This window comes from Tamandua tetradactyla, chromosome X (assembly GCF_023851605.1).
Source record: "Tamandua tetradactyla isolate mTamTet1 chromosome X, mTamTet1.pri, whole genome shotgun sequence".
NCBI lineage: Eukaryota > Metazoa > Chordata > Mammalia > Pilosa > Myrmecophagidae > Tamandua > Tamandua tetradactyla.
In genome coordinates, this window is record NC_135353.1 from 172,116,743 (window position 1) to 172,139,091 (window position 22,349).

The following is a 22,349-nucleotide window of genomic DNA, read 5'->3' on the forward strand; positions in this document are numbered from 1 at the left end:
TCTCACGTTGCAGCAGGGCTTGCAGCTCGTGGGATACCGGCTGGGCGCACCGCCCGCTCTATCCTGCGCTCGGGCTCCAGGGCGCTGCCAGAGCAAACTTAGTCCAGCCCGGAGCAGCGCAGACCCTGCGCCTGCCTTCCCTCTTCCCTGAAAGCAGAGAAAACGTCTCCAAGTCTGCCGAGAGCGCATTTCTCCTGCGTCTGCGCCGCGGGACCCCTGGATTTTCCCTCTGCTCCGAAGCCGTCTGTTTGCCTTTGGCCCCTGCACGCTTCTTCCAGCGCCCGTGGGCGAGGAATGATGCCCAGCCCGGGCGAGGCGCAATGAAGAGGCGAGAGGAGGGCTGAGCGCAGAGGAGCCGCGGCCAGGGTCCCTTGGCTAGGCCCCGCGCCCATCTCCCCGGGGTGGGGCCGGGTGGGGGTGGGCCGAGGCGTGGACTCGGAGAATCCTCGGCGGCGACGGCAATAAAAGGACGCGGGCTCGCCGTGCCTCTCTGGGAAGCCGTGCCTGTCTCGCCCCTGGCCCGGGGAAGGGCATGGCCTCGGAGGACCCCCGGCCGTGACTGGCTCGCCCGGCCTCGTGGATGCGCTGGGCGCGCGGCTCCGGCTGTTGGCTGCTTCCCCCGGGCAGGTGAGGACCGACGGCGGCTGGGACTCGCCGGAGCCGGCTAGACGGGGTTGGGGGACGTCCTGGGGAAAAGCTGGGGGAGGGAGGGGGTGATGCGAAACTGAACTGTTTCCAAGCGCTGTGTTAAACAGCCGCGTTTCGATCCAGAGAGAAGCTGATGGAATCTCGAGGGGGGGCAGGGAGGCTGCTTTTCGGGTTGACTAACGCGGAGACCCTGCTTCTTCCTTCCCCACCCCTTATCCCTCCAGCCCTCCCCTTCTCCCACAGCCGTCCCGCCACCCGTCGGTCCCTTGAGCTCTCCAGCCACCCGCGTCCCTCCATCCCTTGTTTCTAAGGAGCTGCTATTGGGATCCCCAAGCGAAGCCAATTCCGCCGCCCTTGGCCTCGGCGGGGGAAAGGAACGGTGGCAGCTCCCCGGCTCCCGGTACTGTCTCCTCCTCTTCAGACTTCCCCTGGAGAGCCCCGGCAGCCGAGCGCAGGCTGGGAAAGTCATCACCGGGTTAGACGGGGCTTGGGGTCGGGATCCCGGGCAGCGGGGACACACCAGGAAACCTGAGCCGCGTCGGGGGAAACGCGCCTCCCTCCCCTGCGCCGCGGGCCCGGCGCGTCCGAGCTGGCGCTGGAAGGCGGCCAGGGGCGCAGGGCGACCGGCCCCGCCACTCCAAGTTGTAGGCTCCCGGCGGGAGAGAGGGTGGGCTGCCTTGCGCCCCCGCCCGAGCTTCACAGGGATCACGGGCGGTCCCCGGTGGACCTTGAGGGCGTAGGCCGAGTGATCCGGCCGCGGCGGCGTCCGGACTAGCGTTCCCCGAGGCGCGCTTTCCCGGGTCTCCTGCGAGAACCGTGATGGGAAGGAGAAGCGCGAGCGAAACCGAGCGCGGAAGCGGCGAGGACGCGTCGGCCAGAGCTGCCCGTGGGCCGGGTCCAGGTGCTTGGAAGAGGCGAGCGCGAGGGCAAAACGCGCAAGCAGGGGCGTGAAGCTCCTCCTTGCAGAGCTGCCGGGGCCTTTAGTTCCAAGCGCAGAGGAGGAGGAGCAGGAACTTGCTTTTTTGCAAAGCAGCCTGCACCGTCAGCTCTTTGAGGCCGAGTGAAAGAAGAGACGGGCGCGAGTTTAAGAAAACAGTGCATTTCGAGGTCATTGAAACGATGGAAAAGCTGTGGGTGTTGGAGAACCCTCTCTCCTTGTCTGAGCGGGGTGTGGTGTTTGCTACGGGCAGTTAGCTCTCGCTCAGAACCTGAATCCACGCGCGGTTCTCCGTTGTGCTGCTTGCTTTCCGTGCGTTTCGCTATTTTTTTGCTGAAAATTCATTCAAAAGAGGAAAACTATTTTAGGTGAACTAAGCCTGGCCAATGCAGAAAGAGAGAAAAATCACTGACATACTAAAGGATGTGACTGGTGGAATCTGATGTTTATCTGAGCTTTTAGCTGTTTTGTTTGCCTCGTCGTCTTTCCTGAAGATGCCTTTCCTTTATTCTATGTTTATTGGTGCCTGCAAACTTCATTCCAGATAAAGTTAATGCAACTGCGTTATCATCTTTTGGTTCCTTCAGGCAAGATGGAAGAAGAGTAAACAAACCCACAGATGGATTCCTATCTAGCGAATGCCTCTCTGAGCACTTAAGTGATAACAAAAACTTTGAGGAATCCTAGTAAACGAAGGAAATCGTTCTGATAATAATGATTTCCCTGAGAAGTTTTTTATTCACGTATCTATATAATGAATAACAGCTTTGGCTTATTTCGAAAGAAACAAAACATTGATTACGGGGTGTAATTGGGATCTAATCTCTCTCTTTGTGTACATTTATATGCCTATACGAGTACACACACACATATATTTATATATATATGCATATTTACAACGTATATGCTGTATATATACGTATGTATATATTATATATATGCATATTTACAACGCGAAGAGCACAATATAGTGAAATTTCCAAATAATAGTATCAGACTCAGAATTAAGGATATGTCCTGCAGCAATGTCTAAAGTGAATGTAGCAAGATTAAAAAGGGCAAGTTTGCTATTTCTTTACACAACTATCTTAAGCATCTGTAAAATGTATCCTTTGAAGCCATGACTCACAAGAAGCGGGACTAAGAATTAGCGGGTGCTACCTGACCGTAACGGCCTCTTGTGTCGTGCTTCCATCACAGGTGAACAGAGACCCACGCCCCCGGACAAGATGTCCACGCAGGCGCGCTGGGGGGCTCTCTCCGTGGTGCTGATTCTCGTCTGGGGCACTCCCACAGCGATCCTGGCTTGCCCTCACCCCTGTACCTGCTACGTTTCCAGCGAGGTCCACTGCACATTTCGCTCCTTGGTTTACGTGCCCGCTGGGATTTCCGAAGACGTGGAAAGAATCAATCTGGGGTTTGTATCACATTCTCATCCAGTGCTTTCAATGTCTTTGCGTGTGCGTCGATGGGTGTTGTGCAGGCATATCTGAGGAACTCCCTCTGTCTGTTCGTCTATAGTTGGTTCATCTAGGGTAAATTACCTCTACATAGGTAGACAGTTTGGGACTATACTAATAGCAGTACTTTGGACAGATGATCTGCTCAATTTATCCCCTGGCTGCAACCACTATCATTGGGTTTACTAACAAAGCATTATGGGCAACTTCAGTTCCACAAGAAATTTCCCTTGATGACAGTTCTCTTTAATTTGAAGAGGCAAATTCAGAGGAAACACACACACATATAGACGAAGATGATTTCAATAGGAACTTCACAGCGATAAAAAGAATAAGTACAGCATCTGTGCTGTTTTGCTGTCGTCCAAATGATGGTATTGTGACTGGAAAAATAAAAGTTATTTCTGGCTTTGCATGTTTAAAATAATAATATATATTTTAAAGGGATATTTCCATGTGGTATGCCAGAAAGAATTTTTACATTTTAATTAACTTTTTATGCATAAGCATTTTACGTACGTAATTATTCCTTGATACGAATTACAGGTACTAATGTATTATCTCAATTGTAAAGAGTCATTTGTACCTTTTCAACAAAATATATTAATTATTTATATATAATGCTATGTAATAATTTATATATAATACTTGATCATTGTGAAATCAACAAAATAATGGACAGTTTTATGAATATCTGTGAGGAGGCTTTAATAAAATGGAATATCCAAACTTTAGTCATTGAACAAACAGTTGTAAATGTGAGAAGACATTTTAGACCGTAGAATATTTGAAAAAGCCTTGCTCTTATTGGATATGAAATCCAAAAGTAGAATAAGATAGATTGGAGAGTTAAATCAATAAGATAACAACTTCCCAAATCCAAGGCAATAGATCATTAAATAGTTTTCTCAATAAAATCTTAGGAAGAGATGTCTTGAATGTTTGGAAATCTGACCCTGAGGATGATAACTCAATGGAGAAAACTATCTGGCCTTCATGGGAGAGTTTCCATTTTTACAACCTTATAGTTTAACAGGATACATAATTTTTCCAGTGGAAGTAAGAGAAAAGGGAGGAGCTAATGCCAAATGGAACTACAATAGGATGAGCTGTGCTGATATACGTGGGGTGAAAACTGAGTTTTACCTATGATTTCCCTTCTTTGCTGTACTTCCTGTCATGTGAAATAGTTACTTCCAGTTGATTGTTCCTTCCATGAACCATTTTTAGCTCACTGCTCAAAAAAAGACCAGTTCTAGGACTTGCTGGGATTTCCCAAATAATCCCTAGATCCCAGACACTGGGCAGGGCACGTATCAGAGGTTCTGTCAGACAGATTTGGTAGTGACCCATGAAGGTGGACTGGAACAGGAGAACTCTGTCCCAGGGGATTTCTGTACCTGTGTTGTTTGTTGGAAACAGGTACAGGTAAGGTATTACATGCACCCTCCCAAGAAGGTGCTAATTGCACAATGAGTTTAGACTTGCAACAGCAATAGGTCATGTATAGAAGAGTTCTTTGCATTTTGGATGCTCTTCCTCTTTGCCCATCTTCAAACTCAAATATTTTGTAAGAAGAAACGTCACAAACTTTTAAATTAGAATAAAGTTTCTGGTGATTTCTCTTTAAAGAACTAACAACAAAGACAGTAAATTAAGTATCCCAAGGCTTCACCATTACAATGAAAGAAAGATATCACAATGCTTCCTTTTCATACTATGGCTAATGAGATATAATTGTAATAGTAAGAATTAGAAAAAAACAGAAATGTAGGGATACTTCCTGCAACAACAGCTTTTAGTTCCATTTGGCTGAACCAGTAGACAGCATTAATGAGCCACTTTTTCTTTTATCACTCATAGTATCACCATGCTGTTTCTGAAAATCTTTCTCAAAGTAGATAATGAAGCTGGTATGATGCACTCTGAAAGGGGAAAGAAGCAGGAGAAATGTCTAAAATGTTGAACTCAGAGTCTAATCTATTCTCTAGCAGCCTGAAGAGACAATGAAACTCTCAAGGAATGAATTGTTGGCAGAGGATTCATGAAACTTGCATTTGCACACAGCTGTCATTAAGTTTCTAGGATAGCATTGAAGGAGGGAGCTGCTATTTCCTGTTTGGACAGTCTCAAAGCTTTCCCATGAATTATTTCCCCACTGTCCTTGAGTAAACAGAAAATCATCCATCTAATGTCTAATTTACAGATTTTTAATGATTTTTTTCTTAATTAAAAAATTAGGTTTAATGGTATCTTAATGGAACTTCTCAAATACCCATACCTATCTTTCCTACTTTAAATCCTACTTTGTAACTGCTATCCATGTAGCTTTTTAGCATATATCATCACTTGATTTGTTAGGTAGTTGGTTATTGGCAATCAACAGGTGACAAAGATAATCTGCAAAGGACGTTAAGTGACTAGTGTACTGTAAAACCCATGGCCCTTGCCTGGCTCCCTTTTCATAGCAACATGCTAAATGTCTCCATCTCTCTGCTGAAATTTAGAAATTTGTGGAAAGTAGTCATCCACACCCTCCAGTGCTGGGAGGGAAGAAAATTCCTCTTCCACTTGACTCATGAGGATTCCCTTTTTGTCTGTCCCAGAGAATTCTCCCCATTTTTACCACTGGCACTGATGGATTCTGCAGCTTCCTGAGTCCTTTTCCAAAGGGGTACCAAGAAGGGGATATAGGAAGACAAGTTCCTAAACAGATCTGCTCCCATCTTGGGTCTTTGGGAACTTCCATACCTGGAAGATTTATTCAGACTTGGAGGAAATTCAACCATGACATTTATCTGTACTGGGCCATCTTCCCTTCTCCATCTTTATGAAATAAAAGAGAGACTTTTATTATAGTCAAGTGTCATATTAGATCCAGAGGATGTAGTTCACAAAGACAGCAGAAATACATGCCAAGCACACCATTACACTACAATCTGTTGAAGAAAATCCAAGCTCTTTCTGACTCATTTCAGATTCTGAGTCTTGAACTCCATCTACTCCATCTAAGATCTGCTTCCTCCTTCTGCAGTCCCTTTACTTCTCTTTATCTGCAGACTCTCATCAGGTGACATAACCCCCTTCTGGGGCTTTAGAACATCACCCATTTAGCCAGATTGACCCAAATTTTGAGCTCCCATTTCAGTCCTGAAAGCCAGCCTCATCTACCTCCTCCTGGATTCTCACAAACACCTCAAATATATCATGGCAAAGCAAAACTTTGGATTGTTTCTCCCAAACCTGTCTTTCCAAGTCTATCCCATCTCAGCCAGCAGCACTGAAATCCATTCCTTTGTTGAAATCTAAGCAAAAGTCATCCCTCCAATATCGTTTTCATTCCTAAGTCCACCAATCAGTAATGCCTGCTGGTTCTTCCTCTAAGCATGTCTGGAAACTTCCCACTTGCATTCATTTCTGATGAGAAATAAGAGTATCCATCACTGGGATTCCTGTAACCATCTCACCTTTGGTCTCCTACTTCCTCTCTTGCCCCACTCAGATTGATTCTCCACGCAGTGCATGGAGTTGTCATTTTAGCACACCATTCAGTTCATAGCCCCTCTGTCCCTTGAAATCTTCCCAAGGTTTCTCATTGCATCTGGAGTAAAGAAAACACATACTTTGCTCTGTCCCCCAAGGTTCTAGATTACCTTGTCCCTGCCAAGCCCCACCAATCCACCCTGATGCCATTCTCCCTCTTCGTTGCTGCATTTCCAGACAAATCTCAGACTCAAAGAAATGGAAAATGGTTTAGAGGTGGATATCTGTTCCCTTTTGCCTACTTACCAGTCCAGACAGCTTTAGTTGTAGAATCCTAAATGGTAACAGGCTAATGAAGCAGCACATAGAGTGTCTAGGTTTAGGAAAGCTTTCTCAACCTTATCACTGTTGACATTTGGAACAGGATCGTACTTTGTGGTGGGGGCTATCCGTGAATTGTAGGAAGTTGAGCAGCATCCCTGGCCTCTACTCATCAGATGCCAGCATCACACCCTCATAATGTGACAACCAAATATGTCTCCAGACATTGCCAGATGTCCCCTTCTAGGCACACCACTCTCGGCTGAGAACCTCCAACAGAGAAGAAAGAGTGACCCAAAAGCATGAACAAGTTGAGCAAGTTCAAGAAACAGAAAGATGACCCATAATTCCTAACCCTGAGGCCAACCACAAAATAATTCAGAGTCAAACAATGATCTGCCCTGGACTGTTCTGTTAAAATTAGATAGCCAAACAAAGTACCACACATCTGAGTGGCTTGAAACCACAGAAAGTCATTCTGTCACCGTAGTGGAAGCCAGAAGTCTAAAACCAAATTGTGGGCGGGATTGTACTCCCTCTGAACGTTCTAGAGAGGATACTTGCACACCTCTCCTGTTTTTCCGTGTATGTTGGAAGTCTTGGTGACCCTTGGGTTGTACATGCATCTGCCTTTGTCTTCACATGGCTATTTTCTCTCTGCCTCTCTCTTTCTGTCTTTACCCCTTCTTATAAAGACATCAGTCAGATTCAATTAAGGGTCTATCTTACTCCAACGTGACCTCATCTCATCCTAACTAATTACTAATTTTCTGCAACAACCTTATTTCCAAATAAGGTCCTATGCTGAGATACTGGGTGCTAGGGCTTGGACGTATCTTTTTGGGGACACACTCAAACTCATAATGGCAACGTCTAATGGGTTGTGGATATAATGCCATTTAATCCACCTGCAGTCCTCTGAAGAAAGAATTAACAGTGGCATTATTGATGAAGGAATTAATCTTTGAAGAAGTTACTTAACCTGTTCAAGGGCACAGAGAGTGAGCGGGGAGGCCAGGGGCTTCCAAAGCCAGATGAGCTGCTTCCAGACATCTCATCTATAGGAGAGATCAAAACTTTCCTGGAACCTGGGCTCCAACTCTCCATCTAGTTTGAGTTCAGCTCCACTCTCTTTTCTCTGCAGGTGACAACTGAGGCAGTCATTGGACAAAATACACCTGTCCCTTCTTTGTTTTGTTTGTGTTTCACATTCTTGGAGAAGAGGGAGAGCACTATTATTAACTCCATGAAAGAAGCCTTATAGCATTTAATATCACATAGTTTTGCAGCATTATCTTTTGAGGCATTATTACCCAAAAATCCTCTGCCACATTGAAGAAGTCTCCAGACATTTGTACCACAATTCCATAAATTTGAACTGATGGAGTGAGTAAAATTCAGTGATGAGTAGATACTAACAGCTTCTCCCACTTTAGCAAATGGTGTCTAAATACATGGTGAGGCTTTGATATCAAAAGATTTGGGTTTTACCCTGAGTGATGATGAATGAGATACTGCGTCTTCTCTTAATGTTCTCTTCTTTAAAATGTGGATATTGCCATTTTTCAGCCCCCACGTTGGTCAATTGAAATAACATGATTTTGGGTATTGGACATAGTATAATTCAACTCCCTACTTGCATCACAGTTTTTGCTGCGTCAAATTAGGGGAACACACCTGCCTCACAGATTTTAGGTGACTAAGTTATCTGCAAAGGAACATGTCCTTTTCTGGTTGCTCCTTTTACCTTCTAACAGTCTGTAGATTCCAATGCATGATCATAAATTACACATCTGGGTGTCAGTACAATTCTCTCCAGGGTTCATCTCTCACCACTCCTAAATAGAACAAAGCTGACAAGAATCTGGAGCAAAATGCTCAAGAAAGAGCAGTAGGGATTTCATTTAATCCAGAAGAGGGAATTTCTATGTATGATTGACCACTAACTGCGTAAATAAACAGAACCAGCAGGAAATATGAATGTCTTATGCTCTATTTGTCCCCGGGCCCCATTTTGAATCCATACAACATGATTATAACGTAGAATGCATCAATTGCATCTGAATGTTTCTTTATGTAAATTGGTTTTTCTTATAGTTTCCTGGCTGTTGAACACAACAAGTTGGCTTAATAGAAGGAATGTATGGTTTCAGAGAGTAGAAGGCTTCCTTTCTCTTAGAGGGTGACATCTTCTGGCTAACCTACAATCTTTGGGGGTTCCTTGGCTTTTCTGTCACGTGGCAATGTATATGGTGGTATCTTCTCCTTTCTCCTCCAGGTCTGCTTGTCTTCCAGCTTCTGGCTGCTCGCTGTGGCTTCTCTCTCCTTTCTGCTTTCACTCTGCTTGTAAAGGACTCCAGTAACCTGCACAAAAGCCCAAGCTGACTCAGTCAGGCCACACCTTAACTGAAGTAACATCTTGAAGATATCTTATTTATAGTGTACCCATAGCCACAGGACCACGGGCTGGGACCTGACCATGCTTTTTTGTGGAAGACACGATTCAATCCCCAACAGTCTTCTATAACAGTCTTCTATAACAAGGCAATTATTTAACTGGTTCTTAGAAGAGTTTGAGGCAATCAATGTGAATGGTTTTGGTACTGGAGATCATACTTCCTGCACTCAAGAGTGTAGCTGAAAGGTGCTTTCTAAAGGCCTGTAGGTGAGTAAATCCCTACATTGGTATTTCAATTGACTTTGAAATTGGGGTTTGGTGTAGGCACGTATACATCTATAAGATAATTGGCTCTGGCAACATCTGCTTCATTTTGCCTAGAGCTGTTCTCTTGCATCCTCTTAAAGTTTATTTTTTTAAAAAAAATAGGTAATAAATAATGCCAGGTTGGATTTATTATGAGTCATCAGAAATGTTGATGGAGGGGAACTGCTCTCAGGAACACAGAATGTAGGACTCTCTGCTTGCTTTAAAATCAAGTTTGAGGATTCCCATGTGCACAATCAGTACAGCAATGAAGACCTAAACCCATGAAGAAAGTGGAATTACCAATGTTTATGCAAACAAAGAACAAAACCCAGAATGTTTACGAGTGACTTTGCTATTCCATCAGAAATTGCAAATTGTCCCTGTGAAATTGGGTTGTCGTGTTTGGCTTTTGATTTTTTAATGTGGATGCTTCCGCTCATCGTGTCCTCCTTCCTTTATGAGATGTGAGGCTATTTCCACCTCTGTCTGCTCCTTTCCCATTCTTGGCAGCCGTGTGACACTCCTTACTGCTACTTCAGAGAAGCCTTTCAGCAAGGAGCTACATAGACCAGCCTCATGTAGAATCCTAAATCCCATTAGTGCCCTGAAACAGCCTCTTACTGCATCGGCATATTCCACATCAAAAGTCCCAGAGAATATCCCCTAAATGGATGAAAACAAATGAAATGTGTCCTTTTCCTCTTTACCCCAGAGGTGTATGAGAACTCAAGGAGGTGAACGTTCCTGGGGTTTATCTTGAAATGACCACAGAATTTCCATTTTGCCCAGTTGCGCTTGGGAAGGCTGGGGAATCTTTCCCGCCTGGGATTTGACTATTCACAGTTTCCTGTTCTTACTGTCTCTCTCTTATAGCTTTTATTTTTATTTTTTATAACTTTTTAATTGTGTAATATATCGTATATACAAAACAAAGATATAAAAAAAGCAATAGTTTCCAAAGAACCCCTCAACAAGAAGTTACAGGACAGATCCCAGAGTTTATCACGGGCTACCATATGATCCAGTCAGATTTTTCCTTCTAGCTACTATGGACTATAAGAGACTAGAAGGAATACACATTTCTTTTAATATCACGATTAACTTTTTTTTCTTTTTTGTGAAAAATTTTACATATACACAAAAAAGACCATAAACTTCATAGCACAGCACCACAATTAGTTGTAGAACATATTTCAAAGTTTGACATGGGTTACAATTCCACAATTTTAGGTTTTTACTCCTAGTTGCTCTAAGATACTGGGGGCTAAAGGAAATAGCAATACAATGATTTAACACTCACAGTCATTTGTTAAACTTACCTTCTCTGGATAACTCCACCATCTCCTTTGATCTTTTTATCTCTCTCTTTAGGGGTGTTTGAACTATGGCCATTCTAACTTTCTCATGTTGGAAGGGTCTGTCACTAATCTAGGGAGATGGAACAAGCTGATGTTGTGAAGAGGCTGAGCCCTCTAGGTTTCAGGACATATCTGGACCACAGACCCATCTGGAGGGTGTAGGTCTCTGGAAAGTGACCCTCGTGCCTGGAACCCTTGTGGAATCTTATACATTGCCCTAGGTGTTCTTTAGGGTTGGCTAGAATGGTCCCAGTTGGGGTTTTGCAGGTTAGGATAGATAGCAAGGTCTACCTGAAGTTTGTGTAAGAGCAACGTCCAGATTTATGAAGTCATTAAGTTCTCTCTTATTGTTTTTAAAGGTTCAATAGTATACAGGCCCTCTCAGAAACCTCGTTTGCAGGACTGATGAAGTTGGAGCTGCTCATGATTCATAGCAATAACATCCCAAGCATCCCCGACGGGGCGTTGCGAGACTTAAGCGCTCTCCAGGTAAACTCAGGCACTTACAAGCATCACTAATTGCAGCCTCTACAACCGATCATAAAGAATGGAAACTGAATAATGCTCCCCAATGATCCATAAAAATGCCATTTTTCGACATGGAGAGCAGGCTTACCATTATCATCTCATGCCTGCATTTTGTTCTGGACTGCAGCTTTTAAGACAGTAAACACAATTATTCTCTCCCCTTCTCTTTGTAGGTTTTCAAGTTCAGTTACAATAAGTTGCAGGTGATAACAGGGCAAACCCTCCAGGGGCTCTCGAGCTTAATAAGGCTGCACATCGACCACAACAAAATCGAGTTCATCCACCCACAAGCTTTTAACGGCTTAACATCCCTGAGGCTGCTCCATTTAGAAGGAAACATGCTTCAACAGCTGCACCCCAGTACTTTCTCCACGTTCATGTTTCTGGATTACTTCAGACTGTCCACCATCCGTCACCTCTATTTAGCCGAGAACATGATCCGAACTCTTCCACCAGGGATGCTTCAGAACATGCCGCTTCTGGAGAATCTTTATCTCCATGGCAATCCGTGGACCTGCGATTGTGGGATGAAATGGCTTCTTGCCTGGGATGCAAAGTCCAGAGGTAAGAAGAGATGGGAACCAACAGGGCTCCTCTGAGCTGCACACTCTTACATCCCTTTGAAACGTTACATTCGCCAAAGCTGCTCTGTGCTGCTTAGTGCATCACGTATTGCATGAAATCTGATGGAAGGTAGGAAACTGAGATGTTAAGATATATGCATGCCATAATTCATGTGTATGCATCTCTTAGTAAAATTTAAAGAAATGTTCATTTGTCAGTTATATACAGTCACCGACTGTTGTCCTAGAAGTGATACTTGGAGTGTTATGCTCAGTCACTGATTCCAGCTAGATGTGGGAAGCTCTAGTGGGGAAGGGTCTGCAAAACCATGTCTTAAGAGGAAGTATTATGGGATGCTTGGAGCAGAGAAGTTGCCAGCATTTGGTGGGTAATGAGATTATTCTTTTACTGATGGAGAGAATGTTCTGTATTGATCCAGAGGACTCAAATGAGGGCCAACGTGTAGAAGTTGCAAGAAAGTGGATTTAACTCAAAATGAGAAAGATGGTTTCTTTTTGCATCAGCCATGGTTTTCCAAAGAAACAGAACCAGTAGGATATTGTTGTGTGTGTGCATGTGTGGAGAGAGAAAGAGACAGACAGAGAGAAAGAGATTGATTGGTTGATTGACTTTGAGGAATGGCTCATGCAATTGTGGGAGCGGTAAAGTCTGAAATATGTAGGTCAAGCCAGCAGGTGGAACTTCAAAGAGGAGTTGATGTCGTTTTGAGTTCAAAATCCACATGTAGGCTAAAAACTCAGACAGGATGTTTATGCTGCCATCTTGAGGCAGAATTTCTTCTTCCCCAGGAAGCTTCTTTTTTTTGTGCTGAAGTCCTTTGATTGGTTGAGGCTCATCCACATTGTCAAGGGTCATCGCCTTTACTTAAAGCCCATGGATTGTGGACTCTAATCACATCCACAGAAGTCCTTTCCAGCAATACCCAGATATGTGTTTGACCAAACAGCTGGGAAACACAAGCCCTGGCCAAGTTGACAAGTGAAACGAATCATCACACATTCTTTTAACCTTTTTCCCAAGCCCTGCCTCTCAGCTCACCACCAGATACCACTGGTGTACCACATCCTGAGTCTGTTTGCTCATCTCCATCCTCACTGCCAGTGGTCTTCCCCAGCTCACCTTTTGTCTCTTCTCTGTAAGGACACTGGATAACTCCAAGTAGGAATTCCCACAGCCTTATATCAATTCGCCTTCTCCAGAGCACCAGCCAGAGCTCTCTTTCATCCAGCTCTGCCATACTCCTACACAAATCCTCCACCGCTTTCCTACTGCTCAGAGGACAGAGAACACACTCCTTGAAGTTCCTAAACATGGTTTCTTCCATCTCCCTCAGCCCCCGATTATACCGGTCTCTTTGTTGGCCTTTCTCACCCAGCTCCAGTCACATAACTCTCCTTTGGACCTTGAAACTGATTTCCAACTCAACATCGTTGGACTTTCTTGCCCACTTGTAGAGAAATCTTTTGTGCTCATAGTGCAAGGGGTCATCTTCTCCTCAGTATTCAGATCCTCACAGAAATAGTGAAAATCCACCTCCTCTGAGATGCCATCACTCCCATGAGAGCCTCCTTTAGCCTCTTCAACTGTTACCCACTTTGCATCACATCCCCTTTGTCTCACAATTTAATCTGTGTTTCTTTAGTTGCTGGGAGACTTTCCACCATGGATTGATTCAGGGACTCGAGTACTTCCACCTCTTTTTCCACCTTACACTAGGGCACCACTATTGCTTATTTCAGCCAATGGTTGAGAAAAGACAATGGCACGCATCCTTCTTAACAGTCTCAACCAGAAAATACACCTGTCATTTCTACCCATTTTCCATCAGCAGGAAGTAGTTTAGGACCCCACTGGGTGAGTGCAAGGGTGGTCCAAAATGCAGCCAAATAGCCAGACCCAGCAGCAATGCTACACTTGGAGGCATGTGTGTGTGTGTGTGTGTATGTGTGCATGCACATATGTATGCATGTGCGTGTGTTAGTGGCCCCATCTGCATTTTGAGATGTTAATTCTGAAAGTCATGTAGAAAACTATGTGTGTGTTAAGGGGTAGAGCAAAAACAAATATGGTGAAACTCATCAGGAGACTCTAAGCCATAGAGTATGATAGCTTGGTGTGTCCACATTGCGAAAGGAAAGTGAGTGGATTCCATGAGGGCTGTGAATTTTCCCTGTTTCCTGACTGGAAAGATTGTGGCACCATTTACTGAGATGAAAAAGCTGTAAGCAGTCTAGGAGTGGGGCAGGGTGAGAACATAATTTGGGTTTGCAGATGTCAGTTTTAGGAGCTGTTGTGAGATGCAAATAGAGATGTCAAGTGGCATCTCAAGGGTTGTGAAACTCAGGATCTAAGACTAAGTCATGGAGTTCTGCATTGTTAAAGAGTTGAGCAGAAGAGAAGGGGCCAGTGGAAGAGCCTAGAGTAATAAGAAAGGAAAAATTTAGAAAGATGCAATGTCTAAGAGGCTAAGAGAAGAGTGTGAATCCAGAAAAGAACACTGTCTGAAACGAAAAAATTATATAGTTATAGAATAATAAGAGGTAGACATGACATATTAGACATGATGTATTACTAACTAAAGTTAGTGCTTTAACCTGGAAACATATTCTTGGGTTGCAATTATTTTTGTAGATTGTCCAGGATTTTCGCAGAAGGATAAATTGTATAGTATATGCAAGACAAGTCCTTTTTTAAAAAATTGAAATGTTAACCAAACATGGGTACTTATTACCCATTCTTAAGTAGTTGTGGAACACTGCTCAGTTTGCAGGCACTGTGTTGTAACTGTGACTATGGAAATGCACCTGGATGATAAAGATGCAAAGAAAAGCATCACCATGAGGCTGTGTGCATGGCATGTCATCCTTGGTTTCATGAACTTATAGCGTATTTGTTTGCTTATTTTCTCTAGGGATTCTGAAGTGTAAAAAGGACAAAGCCTATGAAGGTGGGCAGCTATGTGCTATGTGTTCCAGCCCCAAGAAGTTGCTTGGACAAGAGATTCACAAGCTGGAAGACCTTGCCTGTGCAAAGCCATTCATCACATCTGCTCTGAGACACAATACAAGTGGGATTAGTGAGGACGAGCAGGATCCAGAGGAGACTGATGCCCAGCTCACCCCAGAGGGTTTCCAGTTTCCCCCATGGAAAATCACCTTGAACATGACCGATGAGCACGGGAACAATGCTCACTTAGTCTGTGACATCAAGAAGCCCATGGATGTGTACAAAATTCACCTGAACCAAACGGATCCTCAGGAGATGGATATAAACGCAACCATCGCTTTGGACTTTGAGTGTCCAATGACTCGGGAAAACTATGAAAAACTTTGGAAACTGATAGCATATTACAGTGAAGTCCCAGTAACACTGCACCGAGAACTCATGCTCAGCAAAGACCCCAGCGTGAGCTACCAGTACAGGCAATATGCAGATGACGATGCCCTTTACTACACAGGCGTCAGAGCACATATCATCGCAGACCCAGGATGGATCATGCAGCCGTCCATCGACATCCAACTGAATCGGCGCCAGAGTATGGCCAAAAAGGTGTTGCTCTCCTATTACACACGGTATTCTCAAACGGTGTCCACCAAAGATCTGAAACACACTCAGAGCATAAGCTGGGTAATGATTGAGGCAAGTGAAGCCGTTCACAGAGCTCAGACGATCCTGGAAGGGGGTAACTGCCAGCTGAGTTGCAACGTGAGAGCTTCCCAGAGTCCATCCATCCTCTGGGTGCTTCCAGATGGCTCTGTTGTGAAAGCACCCATGGATGAGAAGGACAGCAGGTTCTCCATCCTCAGCAGTGGCCAGCTGAGGATCAACTCAGTGGAGCACGGTGATTCGGGTTTGTACCAGTGTATTGCCCAGGTGAAGGATGAAATGGATCAAATGGTATACAGGGTCCTTGTGCAAGGGCCCACCACTCAGTCCCCTGATAGACACACGGTGATGATTGACAAGAATCCAGGGGAGATGGTGATGTTGCCTTGTACGGCACTGTCAATACCAGAAGCCCAGCTTAGCTGGATTCTTCCAAACAAAAGGATAATTAATGATTTGGCCAATGCATCGCATGCATACATGTTCGAAAATGGAACCCTTTACATTCCCAAGGTCCAAACCAGCGATAGTGGTTACTATAGATGTGTGGCTGTCAATCAGCAAGGTGCAGACTATTTCACTGTGGGGGTCACAGTGAAGAAGAAAGGATCCAACAGGTCATCAAAAAGAGGCAAACGTCCAGATGCAAAGACTCTCTTCAGACTAAGAGGAGATATCGTGGAGGATGAGGGAGGATCAGGCATAGAAGATGAAGACAGTGCTTCGAGGAAAGCTCCACACTTAAAAGACCAAGGAGTGCTGATCAAAGCAAAGGACGATGCCATCATCGGTGGTAAAAAGCACAAGAAGGGTCGAAGAAAATTGAAACTCTGGAAGAACTCTGAGAAAGAACCAGAAACTAATATTGCAGAAGGTCGCAGGGTGTTTGAGTCCAGACGAAGGATTAACATGACAAACAAACAGATAAATCCACAGCACTGGGCAGATATTTTAGCCAGAGTACGTGGGAAAAATCCCCTTAAAGGCACAGAACTTCCCCAGGCCATGGAAACAACTCCTCCATCCTTAAGTTTAGAAGTTGTACCTCTTTTGCCTGCCATTCCTCCACCCTCAATGTCTCCTGCAGAGATAGCAATCAATACAGAGGAATCTTCAGCAGATATGTTTCTAGTCAGTGAAGAGGAGCAAGTTTCAGTTACTAGTTCTTCAACCAGGATCACACAAGAACATGGCAACCATGGAGTAGTTCTTGCTGAATCCAAGGTAACAAGCACAGAACTAGATGAAGTCACTGATCGTGGATTATCTGAGAACACTGAGGATACAACCCCCACAGGCACTAACTTGAAGTGGGCTACTGACGCAACTCTGGCATCTTTGCCTTATGACTCTTCTACTCTTCTACAGATCCTGGACATGTCCTACGAAGAGCACGCCAATGAAGAGGTCACAACTGAGGGACTGTCTATACCAGTAGGCACTGAATCTGCGCAACAGTCCACATCGGATGAAGATGAGCCTCCATTAGATGCCGTCTCTTTGGCTGAGTCTGAGATGCAACCAGGTGAAGATAAAATGAAAGAGTTGACCTCTATATATGTCACTCCAACCTCCACCGTGTGGGCTACAGAGTTTGAAACAGCTGAGTCATTTGAAGGTCCAACACCAAGGAAGCCAGATATTCCAGCTCAAACATATCAACAAGGACAAATAGACTACACCCAACCTATGAAAGGGAGTTTAAGCACTGAAGGCAATCCACCAATTAAAAAGGGCATGGAGGAGAACTTTCAGATACCATGGGAAGGAGATATTCTGGAGATAGACCCCACAAGGTCCAGAAGTCCTGAGAGCGAGCAGGAGGACTTTGAACCCAGTACTGTCCCAGCCTCTGTCCTGGGAGTGTTGAGTACCATTGCTTCATATAAAGAGCCAGAGATAACCACAACAGGTACTCCATTACACAAGGACTCCACTGTGGCAACAAAAATGATGCCAATCCAAAAGGTTGCCACACCACCTGTGCCAACCACTCACTCTTCTAGAAGGAGGCCTAATGGGAGGAGGAGATTACGACCCAATGGCAGATTTCGCCAACGGCATAAACAAAATCTGACAACTTTTGGCCCAATGGGGATGTTTCCTACTCTACCAACTGAAGCACCTGATAGGAAAACTCCAAACAAAGTGGAGAGTTCACTTTTTCCCACATCATGGATCAGTAACACAGCTGTGATTCCCAAACTGTTGGATATGGAGAAGCATGCAGAACCAGGTCTCAAGGGAACCTCACGAAGGAAACACCTGAAGAAGCAAAACAAACATCGGTATTCCTCTTCCACAGTGAGATCAAGAGCTGTTGTATCCAAGCCCACACCTTCCCCAGAAAGTAATCATAAAAATATTATTACTTCCAGTTCAGAAACTCTGCTTTCACATAGAACTGTTCCTCTGAAAACTGGGGATGTGTATGAAACTGGCTGGACAGAAGGTTACATAACAACCACCACAAAAATGCATTTACCTCAAAATGAAGTCCAGGAAACAACTGCAGTCACACGTAAATCTCTATTAGATGGAAAAGACATTAGAAAGGATTATGGTGTCACAAATGCCAATGATTATACAACTAGCACTTTACTCCCTGCTGAATCAGTTATTGATGTTGTATCACATCCTGGCTCAGTTGTCTCTACAGTGGGAGACTTTAAGAAGGAATCCTCTCCTTTATGGTTTCCAGGCACTCTGAGCTGGAATCCTCCAAGGGCATCCCCACCTGGGAGGCTGCAGATCGATAAGCTTGTTACCAGTTCTTTGGAAACCATAGAAATTACAGAGTCACCTCTTTTGAAAGAATTGGATAATCTGGATTTTCCTTCTAAGTTTTCACCTTCCATTGGAATCTCTACACTATCTCAACAGGAAGAAGTTGCTGCTTCAACTACCGTCTCAAACATAAAAGTTGAGTCTTCCTCAAGTCAGGTAGAAACAACCACCAGTCATCAGAAGCAATATGAAAACACCTTGGCTACTACCCATTCTGAAATCAGCCCACTAGATCACATCTCTATTCTTATCCCAATGGAGAAAACAGCACCCCCATTCTCCCCCACAGATTTTGTAACCACCACAAAACCTACACCTCTCCCTTCAAGCAAATCTTACATGTCAACGAAGTCCAAGGAAAACAATTTATCTAGTTACGGGAGAATCCCAGAAACCAAAGCACCCCCAGTGAAAAGTGAGGGAACTGAGCATATATGGAGACCAAGTGAATTTTCTACCCCCTCTTTCAACCAGGACAATGTGGGAATCCCAGATACCAAAGCACCCCCAGTGAACAGTGTGGGAACTCAGCATAGATGGAGACCAAATGAATTATCTTCCCCCTCCTCCAACCAGGACAGTGTGGGAATCTCAAGAACCAAAGCACCCCCAGTGAAAAGTGAGGGAACTCAGCATATAGGGGGACCAAATGAGTTAACAACCCCCTCTTCCAACCAGGAAAAAATTAACATATCTCAAAAGCAGGAGCTACAAAAGGAAACACTTGATGTTAAGACCCAAACCAGTGTACCACAACACCCAGGTAGTCACCTCCCGGAGGGGGTTGTACAAGTGTTCCAGCAGCCGGCTAAAGTTCCTGCCAAAACTGTACCCCCAGTGGGGAGAGCAGTGCCACTGCCTGTGGCCACACAAAGCTCCCTTGGATATTTTGTGACTTCCCAGCCACCTCATCACTTGACCAACAAACCAGAGATAACTGCACATCCTCCAAGGGTTTTTCCAGAGAACAAGCACTTTGGGACTCCAAAACTAACAACCACTACAATTCCTGTTCCATTGCACAGACCCAAACCCAGCATTCCTAGTAAATTTGGTGACCAAGGAACTGACAGAATCAGTGCCGGCTCCAAAATGTTTGGAAATAACAAGATTCCTGATCACAGAAGCCCGGCTGAGAAGCAACCAAGTTCAAGAATCCCTCATTATTCTAATGGCAGATTCCCTTTCTTCTTCAACAGGACCTTTGCATTCCCACAGTTAGGAGTCACCCTGAAGTCACAGACGCCCACAACTCCTGTCCCGGTGACACAGGAGAGAAAAATTAACCCAGGTCCCTATAATAGGGTACATTCCCAAAGCATCTTCCACATGGACTTTGGTCCACCAGCCCCTCCATTACTTCACCCTCCCAGGACCATGCTGCCACCCTCCACTCATGTACAGAATATCCCCTCAATCTATTCCACCCGGAGCCCTATCCCTTCTGCAACATCTGCTGGCCAGTCTTCCAGAAACGTCCACCACAGCAGCTCAAAACTCTTAACAATTGGAGGACCGCCTGCATCCAAATTCTGGGTACCTGGGGAAAAGCCTCAAATTATCACCAAATCCTCACAGGTTGTGTCCGTCCCAGCAGAGACAGATGTGGCATTCCCATGTGAGGCAACTGGGAAACCCAAGCCTTTCATTACCTGGACAAAGATTTCCACAGGTAGGTGTTTAAACATCTGCATTTTAACCAGGGCTCCTCTAGGGGAAAGCTACTCAAGTCAGGGACTCTAGACAGAATTGGAGACTTTGGGGAAAATGAAGGGTTGGTGGGGTAGGAGCATATGTCGGAGAAATTAGATGCAAGGTCTTTTCTTTTTTAAAGGAACATGGAGAAGGGAACCAAGATGGATGGGAGATGTTAGTGGAGTCATGGAAAGTTGGAATAGATGTTTTGGATAAGGAGTAACCTGGAACTTTGAATATTCCATAGGGAGCTCCTTGATTTCTCCAAGAGGGCTCCGTTCAAAAGCCATCTTCCACCCATTGTAGGGGTGGAGTGACATGAAGAGAAGTCTGCAAATTCCCTTGGCCCTTGTAGTGACTTGCCAAGGAAAATGGAGCTTGGTTTGATCTAGGAAGATGCTCTTTTAATTTGAACCTTGAGATGTGGTCTATACGTTGAATTCCGAGATGCCCGAAGAGCACTTTGCTTCATAAGTTGACCAACTTCTTTGTCTGAAAGGCAACCTGCTTTCTAGGTAATAGCAGAGAGTTAAAGCTGAGAAGTCACAGCCACCCTAATGAGCTCTCTCCCTTTTCCCTTTTCTTCTCTCTCAGCACGCCTGCATCCTTCAGCCCTTGATTCTGATCAGAGAACATTTGCTTTTGTTTGGTCTCCATTTGGATAATTCAGGAATGATTTATGCTGATAACACTTGGGAGCGCTGTACATTCTTCACTCACTTTTTTTTTTTTTTTGCATGGGCAGGCACTGGGAATCGAACCCGGGTCTCCAGCATGGCAGGCGAGAGCTATGCTTGCTGAACCAACGTGCCCCCCCCCTCATATTCTTCACTAACTTTTATCTCACAAATATTCCAAGTACTCCCAAGGTTAGCATATTCCCAAATGATTCCTGGGACTATCATTTACTTCTTTGATCAGCTCGGCATGCAAAGTCGTGTGTTTTTTCAAACTTATTTAGTAATGGATTCTGCTTAAAGTAGGAAATGGAGGAAATCGCTGGCTTGTTCATTTTAAATCGACTATGTGTTTGCAGGAATCCATTCTTCTTCTTGGAAATACGATTTGTGTTAATCTGCAGACTTTCATACATCCCCTGTTATTTGAAAGGAATGCTGTGTCATGCCCCCCTCACATGTCAAGCACAGCTATCCAGGGGGATTCTTCTTAACCAACTCCAGGAGTCAACTCCTACTATTGACTGTTCCTTTGTGTGCCAGCTCTAGGCTTAAGAAGTTTGTTCTTATTTAGTGACCCAATGGCACTCTCACATCCACCCACCAGCTGTAGTTTGGTAGCATGGAGCTGTAAGGTGCTTTTGCTCTATTGAGCCTTTAGTTGATCATTTATAAATATACCTGCCTCAACAGGAGGTTTCAGTGGGCCTAAGTTTCCTCTCTGCTCCAAAGCAAATGAAATAAATGGTCTTGCACCTCAGGGAGGTGGGCTTCTGTGGGTGAAGGGCAGCATGAGTCTGAGCTGTCCTGGCCATGGTCGCTTGCTAGTTCAGCCCCCACACAAAGGAGGTCTCATTTGGTGCTTTGTGTGTGACTTGCCCACTGAGCTTCATGTTGGAAATGGGAGCTGTGATCTTGGCATATCCGAGTAGCAACCCTGTTTCAGCAAGCATTCCACCCTGGAGATTCCCACATTATGGTAGAGAAGGGAACTCGAGAGCTAGGGTTTGAAGGTCCTGTTCAAGACAGAACTGTGGTCTCAGAGAAGGTTTTAGCAAACAAGTCAGAGGAGCTGGAGAGATCTAAATGAATGGCAATAGGGGAAGCCCAGTTCCAGAAATGGGCCAGTCCTCCCTTCTCCAGGGAGGAGAGAAGGGAGGACTCAACCTTGGGGGTCTCCAGGTCTTCCCTGAATGTGACAGAGTATGTGGGCTTGGAAACATGAGGATAGAAGCAAACAGGAAATTTCACCCCCAACTGTTACGGTGGAATGTCACATGGCAATGTGGAAGCATGATTTAGTTCTCTTCTCAACAAGACTGGGGAGAGAAGGAACACATAAGTCTCTCTCTCTCTGACAACTTAGGAGGTTGGCTGGGTAACAGTGGGCTAAGGAGGAAGCCTGGGGCTTCCATGCAGCCTGCCCAGGGAGCTGAGTGGATGGAAGCTTCATCTTCACTAAAGGAAGCCCCCTTGCCAGCTTCTTGGATTCTCTATAAAACTGATGACAGCTGCCATTTGCTCAAAAGTGGCATATACCTGATGCCAAAAACAATG

The 22,349-nt window shown here is 44.8% G+C and overlaps 1 protein-coding gene across 1 annotated transcript in view; it reads left to right on the plus strand.

Annotated features, from left to right (window-relative positions):
* The first annotated feature begins 511 nt into the window (after nt 1-511).
* MXRA5 (matrix remodeling associated 5) overlaps nt 512-22,349 on the plus strand; it is a 30,983-nt gene continuing 9,145 nt past the window's right edge. Inside the window, exons 1-5 of the mRNA XM_077145625.1 lie at nt 512-627; nt 2,786-3,002; nt 11,274-11,403; nt 11,616-12,006; nt 14,939-20,092. Of these exons, the coding sequence (XP_077001740.1) occupies nt 2,815-3,002; nt 11,274-11,403; nt 11,616-12,006; nt 14,939-20,092 (5,863 nt within the window). The 5' untranslated portion in view covers nt 512-627; nt 2,786-2,814. The remainder of the gene's footprint in view (nt 628-2,785; nt 3,003-11,273; nt 11,404-11,615; nt 12,007-14,938; nt 20,093-22,349) is intronic.